The 13,996-nt window shown below is 49.0% G+C and overlaps 1 protein-coding gene across 1 annotated transcript; it reads right to left on the reverse strand.

Moving 5' to 3' along the window:
• Positions 1 to 2,896: 2,896 nt before the first annotated feature.
• Positions 2,897 to 13,603, reverse strand: Lin28a (lin-28 homolog A). Its single transcript, XM_036177314.1, has 4 exons — positions 13,573 to 13,603; positions 12,915 to 13,111; positions 4,012 to 4,196; positions 2,897 to 3,113 (listed from the first exon to the last, which is right to left on the reverse strand). Exons 1-4 carry the CDS (start codon positions 13,601 to 13,603, stop codon positions 2,897 to 2,899), a joined length of 630 nt encoding a protein of 209 aa, XP_036033207.1.
• Between the last annotated feature and the right edge of the window lie 393 nt (positions 13,604 to 13,996).

Consider the following 13,996-nt stretch of genomic DNA (forward strand, 5'->3'; position numbering starts at 1 on the left):
TGCTACAAGGGCTGAACTTTCAAGATTCATCCCTAACAAAGTGGAAAGGGGAAAACTCAATGCTTCTGTGACTTCCCAATCCAAGGTGGGGATTATGGGAAGAGAAAAGCAGCCTATATATCCGATGAGAGAACAGTTTGAGGACCAAGCTTTGAGTACCAATAAGTCTTTATTTTCCCAGGGAAGAAGGAAAGGGAAAGTCAGCATGTGTTACAAAATGATTATACGATAGGAATATAAGTACCCGGGTACAGAATAAAAAAAATAAAATAAAAAAAAAAATCAACCATGAAATAAACACCCCAGTGTTGGGGCCACCAAAGCCCGAGGGGCTCAGTCTCCTGCAGTTCAGGACAGAGAAGGGATCAGGGAAAGGACAGACAAGTACACACTTTCCCCACCGCCCTCCCCATAAATTCAAGATTTCTCACAAAGCTTTGGTTTCTAGCAGTAAACATGGAGTTACATTCGTCCGTCTCCTAGTAACAATCTTGTGGCCACTTTGACATAAGTTTCTTGCACCGGCATTAAGTTCCTGAGTGACTTGACTTATACATTCATATTCCTTTTCTGGTCTTCAGGTGGAAGGCCCCAAAATTGCTTCTCTCTACCTAAGAGTTATAGATTAAGCTGGTTTGATCCAGCCAAAGGTGAATCACACCAAGAAATGGTCTTGACAGGAAGAAGTGGCTCACCTGGGAGCCCTGCACTGAGGAGGCTAAGGCAGGAGGAGAGCCAAGAATCTGGGGCTAACCTGGGTTCCAGAGTGAGACCCTGTCTCAAAACAACCAACCAAAACTCTTGACTGAATTTGGGAACAAGGGTGAGTGAGGTTCATGGCTTCTTCAGATTTTTCACATGGGTCATTCAGGAGTTGTAGAGACATTCCAACAGGGAAATGTTTGTAAGTTTTCTTATGAGGGTAAAGAGGGTAGGTTAGGAGCTGTTTCAAGGTCAGAGAGTGGGTCCAAAGTGGGAGACGGGGAGAGAACAGAATGGGGAACCATGGTTCCAGAGGCTCACTTTGAGAAGGGGACCCCACCCTTAGGTTTCCTGCTGTCATCTGGTGCAGAACTTTCTGTCAAAGATGCTTTGGCTATTTCTCTCTCAATACAAAAAGTTTTGTAAACAATAAAACCCCAAAAGAACATGAAGACCAACACATTATATTTACACAACGAGGCCACCTAGCAATCACCAACTCAGACAGTGAAGTCCTACAAAGGCCAGACGACTACAATAACTGGGGGGCAGCATTCGGGGGAGACAAGGAACCAGGATCAGACACACACCACCCAATGTGCTCTATTGCATTTGTCCCGTTTCAACACAGTGAGGTAGGTTTGCGGTGATCTCACAGCATGTAAACGAAACCCCCTTTTTCCTTTAGCTATGAACCACGACACTGCAGCAGGACAGGACACTCGCCACAGAGGCCCACACTCCTAGAGACCCCCTGGAAGCCAAGACTGTCAAAGGCTAAGGATTTGAGTCCTTGTTTCACGTGCCTCTCCCTAGACAGCACAGAGTGGGATTAAGGCTGTTGGTCTTAAGTTGCATCCTTACCAGGAGAACTCAGTGGCAGGACACATCCTAGCACAAATGAGGCCCAAGGTTCAATCCCAGTATCTAAAAACAATCAAACAAAAAAACCTCATCCTCATAAATTTGCATTAAAAAAACCCAACACACACAACACACAACACACACAACACACACACACACACACACACACACACACACACACACACACACTCTGCTGAAGGATGGATTTGGGATGGAAAATTACTCTTGTGCCTTTCACCTGGCCCAGCCTTTTGACATCTCTGTACCACCTTTTCCTGTTTAGACTAATTTCCTATCTTTTGCCCAAAAAGTGAGATAAAGTCATGGGTAGCTTAATTAAAACCTAGCCTCCTGTGAGACATTTTAAGGTGGACGGAGGTTTTAAGGACTATATGGCAGAAAAGCCATCTGTAATTGGCAAAAATGAGGTAGTTCAATAGGCTGTGCATTCCAATGGTTGGTCTCCATGGTGATCTAAACAAAAAGTATTCCTGCTTCGCAGACCTGGAGCTGCTTGGACTTATCCCTGAGATTGCTTGTGTACCTGAGAGCACAGTGCAGGAATGAGGGCCTTAGATTAAAATATACAAAAATACAAACCCATTATTTATATTAAGGAAAAAACTAAAACGCACAAGATACGTCATTCGCACACAGATAGTGCAGTTGGCATCCTGGAGAAAGTGGGACCCAAGGTGCAGTTACCCAAGGGCGCAAATAAATTAAAATCACATTGGCCCAGAAAGGGCTGGGAAGGAGGGAGCATAGCAGGTCTGCAACTGTCCCCCGCCCAACTACCCCCTTTGCCTGTCATCACAACCCACTGCCGGATACTGTTCCCAGCACCGCACCCCAGGACTGGGTTATGAGTAAGCAAGATATGGAAAGCAAACCCTTGCCTGGCTCCTAGGGTCCCTCCCACAGAATGTAGTAGCTGGAGGGTTAGGTTCATTCCTGTGGTTTTACACTTGTTTCACACCCTGTCTGGCAAGGGAAATATCACACAGCCTTCTACAGAAGGACTTTCCTATCCCAGCCACTTTCAAAAGCATGTCGTTTGGGGTTCAAGCCTCAGCTAAGGCATGCAGGTTCTAGGGTGGTTCCCCACAAAAGCCTTCACTTGCATGTAGATAAAGCATGGTTGGAGTTTCCATTGACTCTCCCTTTCCCCCCACCAAGGGAAGACAGGGTGATACTGGAAACCCCGGCCTGAGACATATGGCAATGCCAGCTACCCGCAACCCACCCCATCCCACTTTCTCCATTCTGCCGATTGATGCCTCCTCCTTGAAACTCCCCAACAGCAAAGAATAGCCCCTATTCCTGGGCCTCAATTCTGGGCTTCTGGGAGCAGGGCAGGGCTGTGGATCTCTTCCTCTTCCTCCCGGAAGTAGGCAGGCTTCCCCTGAGAAGTGGGGGCCTGCTGGGCCTTCAGTGGACACGAGGCCACCATATGGTTGATGCTTTGGCAAAAGTGGCACTTCTTGGGCTGGGGCGGCAGCTTGCATTCCTTGGCATGATGGTCTAGACCACCACAGTTATAGCACCTGGCGCAAGACAGAACAGTAGAGGTGAGAGAAAGATACAGGAAGAAGTTTGAAGTCTCCTAAGGGATGACACCCTCATCTACGCTTATCACTATAATCATCTCCCTCCCCTTTCTAGATCTATTAGATGACCTTCAGACTTACATCAACTTCAAAAGACCAAGAGAATGAACAAACGTAGGTCCCAACTGTGAAGGACAGTTTGAGGGATGGATGAGGCTTCCTCTGAGTCCTCTGCAGGAGCACAAGTACTCTTAACCACTGAGCCATCTCTTCAGCCCTATTTATTTTCAGCTGAGACGAAGTGTCACTACATGTTCCTGCCCGGCCTGTCCTTTTTGTCCCTGCCTCAAGTCCTGCATTATAAGCATGTACCACCAGACCTGACTAAAGAAAGGACCCCCCACCCCCTTTTGTGAGACAGGGTTTCTCTGTGTATCCCTGTCTGTCCTGGAACTCACTCTGTAGACCAGGCTGGCCTCAAACTCAGAGATCAGCCTGCCTCTGCCTCTGCCTCCTTTGGGATTAAAGGCGTGCACAACCACCGCCCGGCTAGGAGAGAATTTTTAAAGCCAAATTATATTACCTCTAGAGCTAAGAGGTTTTAAGCCCCATAAGCAAAAATGCAGACACTAAGCATTCGGCAAGGTGGTAAAGGAACAGTAGGTAACGATATGTACCACCATACCCCACACTCACGGTAGCCTTTGCTTCTAAAGTCAGTATGGACAGCCAGTGGCACTCTTAAGCAATAGAGCCTCGTCCCAAGGCTGAGGGAGTTGCAAGCCAACCATGACCGTGTTGCCAAAGCTTAAGTTATCTTTGGTAACCTGGTTCCAGTGGCACCTGAGTGAACACCAGTCTCAGCAACTTACACAAGCTGCCTTGTGGCTCTCACCTGTCGCCTTTTGATCTTCGTTTCTGTGTGTTTTTCCCCTTTGGCCGCCGCTCACTCCCAATACAGAACACTCCACCAGGGCCAGTGACACGGATGGATTCCAGACCCTTGGCAGACTTCTTGAAAGTGAACTCTACCGCTTCCCCCTCCTTGAGGCTCCGGAAACCTTCCATGTGCAGCTTACTCTAGCAAAGGGAAACACAAGATTATACTATCTGCTTTTGTTACTATAGCATAGAACAAAACTGCAAACCTGGTACCTGTTCCTGTAAGGCAGGAAGGAAAAAGACAACACTCCCGTTTCCCAAATGAGAAAACTCAACTCTGAGCATGGTGGCACATACCTGTCACCCAATTGTAGGATCACCATAAAAACAGGTAGGATCACCTCCATTCTTAGGAAACACACAGCAAAATACTTAAACAGAAACAAAACATACTTAATGCTATATTTACAGTTACCAAGGTGGTATCACGGAGCCACATGAGGTGGTTCAAGGCTTTAATCCCAGCACTTGGGAGACAGAGATCTAAGTTTGAGGCCAGCCTGGTCTACATATAGGGATGAGTTCCAGGCCAGCTAGGACTACTTAGTGAGACCCTGTCTCTCTCCAACCCCCTCCCTGACCACCAAACAAACAAACAAACAAACAAAAAAACCCAAACAATAAAAACTGTACAGAGATAAGGATACAGTAAAATGGTGAAATGTTGAATCTGGGGAAAGATCATAAGGGAATTTTTCTATTCCTGAAATCTTTAAATGTGAAATCATGAAAATAATGTTACTAAAAATTGAAGTCAGCTTCAGGGCAAGGACTAAAATGGAATGTCACGAAGAGATTAGATTGCAGGAATGTGTGCAGAAGCCAATAGATGACTATCTCTGGCTGTCCTGGAACTCCCTCTGTAGACCAGGCTGGCCCCAAACACAGATCTACCTGCCTCTCTGCCCCCCAAGTGCTGGGATTAACGGCATGTGCCACCACACCACTACTCGCCAGCTCAAAATACATCTGAAGGAATTAAATCCCTAATTGCTAAGAAAATGGCAAGCCAGCAGTATGACACAGAACTAACCACAATGTTCAGGAGAGAGGCTGAGAGACAGGAGGAAGGCAAGTTCAAGGCCAGCGTGGTCTCAAAACTGAACAACAAAAATGTAAAGTCAGACCAATCTACCGAAAGCTACTACGTACTTAGGGGGCACTGCACAAACACACCTCGACCCACTCCACAATCCCAGCACTCAGGAGGTCTTGACAGAGAGCTCTGGCTGGAGACCTGCCTGAGCTACAAACTTCCTTCAAGGCCAGAACACATAGAAGGACAGATATTTTAAAAGGTTTATTAGGGGGCTGGTAGGATGGTTCAGTGGGTAAAGTCAGTTACTGCCAAGCCTGAAAACTTAAGTTTAGTCTCTAGAGCCCACAAGATGGAAGGACAGACGTGACATATGTGTATACTGTGACATGTGTGCTGTAAACACACAAGCATACACAAATTAATAAAGTACAAAAGCCAAGTTTTTGTTGTTCACGCCACATTTGGTACCTCATTTGGGTACATTTTTGGATGAATTAATGAAGAAGTATGGGTTTCTGGTTTTTGTCTAACTATGCCACTGGCTGTCCTTGAACTCACAAAGATCCACTTGCCTCAGCTAAAGGTGTGTGCCACCACCACCTGACCTTTTAATTAAAACAAAAATTAATTAAACTTTTGTTTTAAGTGGTATTACACAAAACAAAGCCTCCATCAAGGGTGTTGGTGAAGAGTACAGGCTTGTGTGCCATATGCATCCTCCATGCTCATAACTGTGAGCTCATCAATTAGGCCTTAAGATTCTTCAGAAAAATAGGTAAGCACTGGTTTTCTCCTTCCTTCTTTTTCTTTCTTTCCTTTCTTTCTTTCTTTCTTTTTTTTTCTGAGACAGGGTCCCACTATGTAGCCTTGGCTGGCCTAGAACTCACTATGTAGACCAGATTACCTTGAACTCAGGGATCTGCTTTTTCGTTGTTGTTGTTTTGTGGGTTTTTTTTTTTTTTTTTTTTTTTTGAGCTGAGGATCGAACCCAGGGCCTTGCGCTTGCTAGGCAAGCACTCTACCACTGAGCTAAATCCCCAACCCTGAGAGATCTGCTTTTTTTAAGCAGTGTTTATCCCGATATGTAGTCCAGGCTGGCCTTGAACTGGAGATCTTTCACCTGAGACTCCTGAGTGCTAGAATAACAGATATAGGCCCATAGTAGGCATCTTAAAGCAAGCAAAACGTTTCGACTTAAACAGACTGTTAAGTCCAGATTCCGATGGGCATGGACTTCCTAAGCTTGCAGTAAATACTTTAAGATCATTTGTAATTGTTGCATCACAGAAATATTCCAGATACATTCTTTCACTTTTTATAAAGGGAGCTTGGGATTAAACCAAAGGCCCTACACATGCTAAGCATACTCTACCCAGGTCCTCTCTAGTGTTTCTCATCCACAGGATCATCCAGGGTGTGCTGACTTCTTAACCCACTGCCCTCAATTTGATGTGAGCAGAGGAGAAAACCTTCAAAGGAAATAAAAGTAATACAGTGTTCAAAAGGGCCCACCTCTCTGCCCCATCTGCACAGAAACCACCCTAAAACCAAGAGGAGCTAGCTAGGGAGGTTCTGGAGGAGGCAAACCAGCTGTCTTCTCCCCAGGCAATTTCTGCCTAGGCTGGGTCCTGCTGTGATCCAGCAGATAACTGGTTAAGAGTTGAGTCTGGGAGCCTGTTCCCTCCTTGCTCATTTGTAAAATGGAGTATATACTGATTTTATGGTGATGATGTGAGGTTTTACACATGGAAAGTAGTTAACACTTCACCAGCCATGTAAAATCCTCAGGGAGGGCCAATTAGCTCCCTTTCAGGCTGGATGGAGACAGGGTACCAGAAAGAGCCAAGTGCTGGGATGCTCAGATTAACTCTGCTTTGCCACTAACCATTCTCAGGAACTCAAAAAAACCGGCCCCTCTCTGAGGTCCAGTTTACTGAGAGCAAACTCTCCCTCGTCCACTCACTCCTACCACTTGAGAGTCCAAGGGGGACAGTATAGATGGGGAAGGAGACTGACTAACCCCCTCAGCCCCTCCACCACCAGAGAGCTGCTGAAGACCGCCCCTGCAAGCACCTCAACATAAAGGCTAGGCAGGATTTAAAGTGGTGGTCTCCAGGGGCGGCTGCCCATCCCCTCCCCCACTCCTTTCTAAAACATAGTTTGAATTCTTCTCTTATCAGATAGGTAATCAGTGTGCAGCCCCACCAAGCCAGACTCCCAGGGCCAGCATCTAAAAGGAGCCAGAAAATTCTTCTACCACCCCCAACCACACACAAAGCAGGGCCCCGCCCCTCTCCCCATCCCCTCCAAAAAGAAAAGGCCCTGGGGGGAGGGGCATGGCCTGAGCTCCCCCAATAGAGCCCAGCCCCAGGGAACAAAGGGTTGACACTGGTTGGTTCTGGTGGTCGGATTCCTGGAGTTCCAAGGCACAGACCCCCCCCCCCAGGATGGCTCTCTCCCACCCTCCCCCACATTCAAAGCGGACCAGTTCCTTCCTTCCTTCCTCTACAATATGGTCAGGGTGGGAGGAATGGCTGAAGAACCTCTTCCCTGGTCAGACCCCAGGAAGGGGAAGTTGGCTTGTCAACTAACAGCCATCTTCTCTCCCCATACCCTCCCTGTACCTTCAGGATGGACTAATAAAAAGGATGCCTCCACCAGGAGACCTTCTGTCAAGCCCTTCCCGCAGCAGATAAATATTTCAACCGGAAGGCGGGGCAGGAATCCCATTTTCCTTTTCCAACCTGTTGAAGTGAGTCAGGTGGACGGCCAGCTTGGGCCACTGCAGGGGGACAGACGACACAAGAAGTTACAGCATTTCCTCCCTGAGTTACAGCACTTCCTGGCTTCTGCTTCTTTCTTTTGACGAATCCCCACCTCCCCACACATCAAATACTCCACCTCACCATCGACACTTGACCAAACCCACAAAGACCGTGTCATCTAAGAAATGTGGACCGAAAATAAGCAAAGGCTGGGATTCCGTTATGACTGTCCCGCCTCTTCCAGCCCGCACACAGCGCTTCACTGTTTCTTTCTTTGTGGGAGAATTTCTTCGTACTCCACCCAGTTGACCAGGACCAAAACTAGGGCTTCTCTCTTCTCCAGCACCCTGGGGACATTCCTATTTTGAGTGACCAATTCTGGGTTTAGCAGCTCAAATGCATATCAGTGTATAGCAGGGTGCTCAATACTCCTACCAAACTCACGTGGCACTTCAACCAGAAGGTTCATAAATGCCTTGAAGGTTAGGAGCGTCCTTTAGAGGAGAAATCTGAGCAGAAACCCTAATGAAGTGGAGACTAGCCAAGTATATATTTGGGAGAGTCAGGCAGAGGGGGTGTCCTGGACAGAAGCTCCATAGGAGCTTCAGATAAAAATAAGCACCTTGATCACAATATCAAGAAGGGACAAGGGTTGGGCTGACTGCCATGAGCCTGCTTTTTCCAGCCAGCAAGATCCAATAAGGCAAGGCGACTATGATATACTTTTAAATTCCTAAATAATACCTTTGAAATTTTGAGATTCGACACAGTGGCGACACTTTGGTGTCAAAGCTTTACCCAAGCGCAGAGCTTGGTATCACAAATGTCCCCAGCCCAAGGTTAACTGCCATTCCCCTCCGCTCAGTGGCCCAGGCTAAATTGCTCCTCCGCAGCTCTCCACCAGATGGTGCATCAGCCTATGTGAGGCTCTGAGCCGAGGGGTCTTGTGGCAGCCCTGACACCTCAGCTCCTCAGGGTGGTTTTCTTGGTCCTTTCCATCCTCCAAAAAGCTGGAGCTGCAAAGACACGGGGCTTTCTTCCCATCCAACCCCGATCCTAGGCCATGAGCAAGAGGTGCAGGGTGGGAATGGGATGAAGAACCCCCTGGAGTTTATGCCAAAACCATACCAATAGCCACTGTACTGCTTTCTAACAGGAACTAGAAATCATGCTTAAAAGGTATGTCCAATTAGGAAGGTTTCCTGCTTAGCCTCCCAGACTTGACTACACAGGCCTGCTACTCTGCATGCAGGTGTCAATATCTCAAAAAAAGAAAAAATTTCATATATGAAGTGTTTGTTGTTGCTTTGTTTTGTTTTGAGACAGGGTAGTTTTGGTGCCTCTCCTGGGGTGGTGGCAAAGCATTACCCAGGACGTTCTCTGGAAGCATGCCTCATCAGAAAGAGGAGGACAAATATTTTTTAAAAATGCCAAAATAACACATGGACTTCTTTATACCAACTTTACAAAAAAAAAAGTATTTTTAAGCCACATTTTCCTACTGACATGGGAATAACAGGTAGTGTCCTGGTTTTGATTCCAAGATGATATTAATGAAGGCAAAGTTTGGGAGTTCAGAGTTGTGAGCTGTCAACATGTACCCCAAAATACGGCACTCCATGGTGCCAGTCCATATCCTAATCAACCCAGAAAGAAAGCAGCTTCACCTGCAGCCTTTCCTGTCTCCTCTGGAAGACACAGCCTCCACTCCTGATCCTCCAAGGTCCTCCATCTTTGTTCTCCTTCCCACATTCATTCACTTAGATCAAGAATGTACTATAAGATCACCCAGACCATCAAGTTCTTCTCTCGAAAGGACATTCTCATTGGGCATGCAGTGCTATAAACCAAGAAGGCAAGATCCTATACACATTCTGCAACCCAGCTGTCTGAACCTTGACCCTCAGGTTATTTATTTTCTGCCATCCCTCAGGTATGTTCTGAAGTCCAAGCCATTGTGGCTCAACCAGTTTTAGCTTCAATTTTTGTCCAAACCCAACTTAGTTCTTTATAGTCTTTGCCTGTAGCCAAAAAGCCAATAAAAACTCATCTGGGCCAGATGGTGGTCGTGCACACCTGTAATTCCAACACTGGGGATAGAGGGAGGAAGATCAGGCCAGCCGGGGCTACAAAAGAGCCTACCTTAAAAACATGAAACTATGTTCTGAGGAGCTGCTGAAAACCAATACATCTGTACTTCCATTTTGAACCACAGGAAAGCAGAGTTAAACCCAAACTTCAAGTGCTCAGCAGCTCCTAAGGATTTCGATGAGTATCTGCTGTTTCTCAGTTAGAAGTGGTTCTGCCTCCCAAGGGACACTGGACAAGATATGGCAACGTTTTGGTTTTTATAACTCAATTCCAGACATAGGTTTCAGGTCTAAAAAGACCCATGGCTGAACACTACGGGTATTAGAGAAACCTGTGTCACAGCCCCTCACCCTCAGCCTTCTCTTGTACTGGGAACAGAATGTGAAGGGTATGCAAATCAGACACTAGAGAGGCCAAAGCCAAGGAATGTCACCAACTGCAGGTCAATGTGGCTAAGGTGACTTCCAGGCCAGTATGTGGACTGGGACAAGGACGTCTTTAACAGGGTGTTGGGGACCGTATCAACCCATTCTTGGATCCCCTCCCTTACCATGGGTGACAAATGTCTTGACAGTTCTTCCCTTCCACACCATCCCACCCCATCACCAGAACAAAAAGTTCCATTAAAGATTTCTTACCCTCTCTACCTCATGAACACTCTCCTTCTGAAATAAACAAGTTTTAGAGATTGTCCTGTATCTACAACATTCCTCCGGCAGAGATAACTGGAGTCACCAGCCTAAAAGATGCTGGGGTGGGGACCAGCTTGAGCACCAGCAGCAGGCTGTGGTAAACCACCAACTACAGGGTGGGAGTGCCAGCCAGGAGCCTTGGCTTTTAATCCCAATATCCAGGAGGCAGAGGCAGGCAGCCTGGTCTACAGAGCAAATTCCAGGCCAGACAGTGAGGTCCTATGTCAAAAAAGAAAGAAAATAGAAAACCAAACACAGAAAAACTGCAAATTTGGGCTGGTGGACATAGATCTCCAAGCGTTTGGCTCTGTGTTTCTTATTTAATAAGACCGTCTAGAATTTCATCTACATGGTGGACATAGATCTCTAAGTTGGTCTGTATTGACAAATGGTGCTTACCTCCAGTGACTCTAACTTCCCAATTGTTATGAATCCTAAGACTAAGTCTGAGGCACAGCTACCAATCTGAACCTCAGCTCAGAGGATACATTCTCCTTAGTGTCTCCCTACTTAGGTTTTGGAAGGAGTCAAGAAAGCTTTGTACCTACTTTATATCCCAACCTCCCCAAGTTGGGAAAGCTGTTGAGCCCATCTTCAGACCAGGAAAGATTTTAATCTCTGTGATCACATAAATGGAGGAGTGGGGAGGCTTGCCACCCGCTGAGGAGGGCCATTCAAAGTTGGTTCCTGTAATAAAGTGATTTAATAGATCTAAAGAGGCCAATTCCCTTCTCTCTCACAATTACTTCCTGTGGGTTATCATTCACATATGTAAATGAAATGGGGGGGGGGGTACAAAGTGGTGACCATCCAGAAACCAGCAGTCTGGTGGTAGTGATGGGGAGGGGGGGTAGTTCAAGTAAGTAGCTAAGGGTACTGCTGCAGGTCCCTTAAGCACATGTTCCAGAAGCCCAGTGACCCTAGTACACCAACAGCAAGGAGCTGGTCCCCAGATTCCTTCAACCCAAATCTGCATAGTTTCACCTCCTCAACCTCCAGACTGGAGGGCCATGTTCAGTCTTCACAGCAGCAACCAGCCTCCAACCAGTCGATCCGGCATCTCCTTCCCCACCCCTCCCCCTCAAGAACGCCATCCCTCAGGCTCCAACTCTTAATCCCCACATCCTCCTTTCCCCTCCCCCACAGCTCCTAAAGCTAACCTCCCTGAAGTAACCCCTCCCTGCCCGGACCGGGTGTCAAGCTCCAGGGCCAGGGATTAGCAATTTCTTCTTTCCTGGTCCAGCCTTAACCACCAAATGAAGAGAGAACCTCCTTCCCACCCAGGCCCGGGGACCACTTGAATGCCCCTAGGATGTTGAGAAGGGCAGGCATGTTAGAGGGAACCTGAGGTCTCTACTCCCTTCCTTGTTTAGGGTTAGGAAGGTTAGGGACAGCGATCAATGACTGTCTGGGGCCATAAATGCCAAGCTGAGGAGAATAGGGCCAGAGGCCAGCCTCCTACCACCGCCTGGCCCCTCGACACTGAATTTCACTCCCCACTGCGTTGCCCTTCTTTAACTGAGAACTTGGGATTGCTCGGACCCAAGTCTCCCAGACTGGCCCAGCCAGGAATGAAGGCCTGGGCTCTTACGGTTTTCCTTCCTGGCAAGACCTGGTGGACAGCAGGAAAGTCGGCGGGTCCTGAACTGTAACCAGCCCTCTAGGGGAGCTTTTCAGCCCACACAGTGATCCTTCCGGGATCTGCCAAACTTACACTGGCCACAGGACCTGGCTTTTTGGGTGGTCACCTGACTGCGGTCTGCACTTAAATCAGGAGAAGATCCTGACTTCACAGGTTCATGCCCGTAGCGTAGGGTGGCAAATTGCCCACGCCCTCCTACCCTGGAAACTCCATTCAGACCTTCAGGACTCAAGGCGCTAGCGCCCGGCTCAGGCCCTGCATGTGCTTCCCTGGTCGGCCTGCTCGCCCTCCCCCACCGGCAAGCACAATACAACCTTAGTTTCTGCCACATGGGGTCACCTCCCTGCCCCCTGCTCCCTTCCCAGGGGAAAGAGGTAATAGACACGTGGTAAGCCGGAGGGGTTCCCGGAAGGGGGCGGGGAGGGGTGCTGGTAATCAGTGATGCCTCCTCCTTGCTCCACCGTAGTTACTCGAAACTCAAAATTGGGGTGTCCCGGCAGAGATAGGGACGCACAATGAGGGTCCTTTATCTCCTCCAATCCAACAGGGGCGGCCATCAGCCAAGCCCATGCGCACAACTCCCAGTTTTCCTTTTTTTCCCAGCAAAGTTACCAGTACCAGTCTCACCTGGTGCACAAAGACGTCCACCGGGGGGTCGAGCGCGACCCCGGCGCGGGCGGTCATGGACAGGAAGCCGAACCCCATGCGCACGTTGAACCACTTACAGATGCCGGCCCCGTGCAGCAGCTGCGGCTCCTCTGCCGCCCGGGCCGCGTCAGCCGGCGCCTCCTCGGGCGCCTTCTCCGCTGCCTTGGCGCAGCCACCTGGAGACAGGGAGGGCCAGGTGATCAGCTGGGGGCAAAGCAATCGCAGGGCCCTCTTGGGGACCCGACTGGGAGATCTCGGTGTTGAGCCCGCGGACAGACACCCAGGAGGAGGCAGCTACCCAACAGCTGGGAAGAAGAAACCTGTCCTGGCTGCCTTCCCAGGGTTACACCGAGGATGCTGATGCCCCGAAAGTTTTGCTTGTCTTCCCACAACATGTTGCCCGTGCACACGCGGCGGGACAGGCCCCTCCTCTTCTCTCCCTCCGCCCCCATAGGCTCGGCGCACAAGCCACTGGAACACCAGGGTTCCCTGCTCCAGAGATGGCCCCAAGAAGCAGGAGGCCGCAGGGACTTGGGGTCCCGCAGGCAAGTCCGTGGGACACTTTCCCACCTCCCTTCTATTTAGCTCTTGGGCGCCCTGCACCCGAAGGTGTGCCCGCTGAATCGCAAGCTCGAACCTGCAAACTGCTGGTTGGACACCGAGCCCATGGTCGTCGGCTGAGCCCGTGGCCCCGGGCCCCAGGTCGGGCGGCTGCTGGCCCCAGAGAAGTCCGGAGGCAAAGGGGTGGTTCGGAGAAGAGGCTGCTACATCTTCCCCCGCACAATAGCGGTGGGAGGGCCCACGGCTTTTCAAAGGCTCCCAAATTCTAAAAGACAATGACCCAACCCCCCGCGGGCAGCCCCCTCCCCTCCCCTCTCTCCTTACCCCTCCCTTTCCCTCCGGCTCTGGCTCCCGCCCTCCCCCACTGCTCTGGTCTCTGACACCTCTGGGGTGTCCCTTCCCAGAACCTTGAGACTTGACACCCCCTCCATATACGCATATCTGGAGATGGGGGTCTTTTGCCCTAGAAGTCTTGAGTACCCCAGAATTTGGGATCCTGC

The sequence above is a fragment of the Onychomys torridus genome, chromosome 2 (genome assembly GCF_903995425.1).
Source record: "Onychomys torridus chromosome 2, mOncTor1.1, whole genome shotgun sequence".
In the NCBI taxonomy this organism is placed as follows: Eukaryota; Metazoa; Chordata; class Mammalia; order Rodentia; family Cricetidae; genus Onychomys; species Onychomys torridus.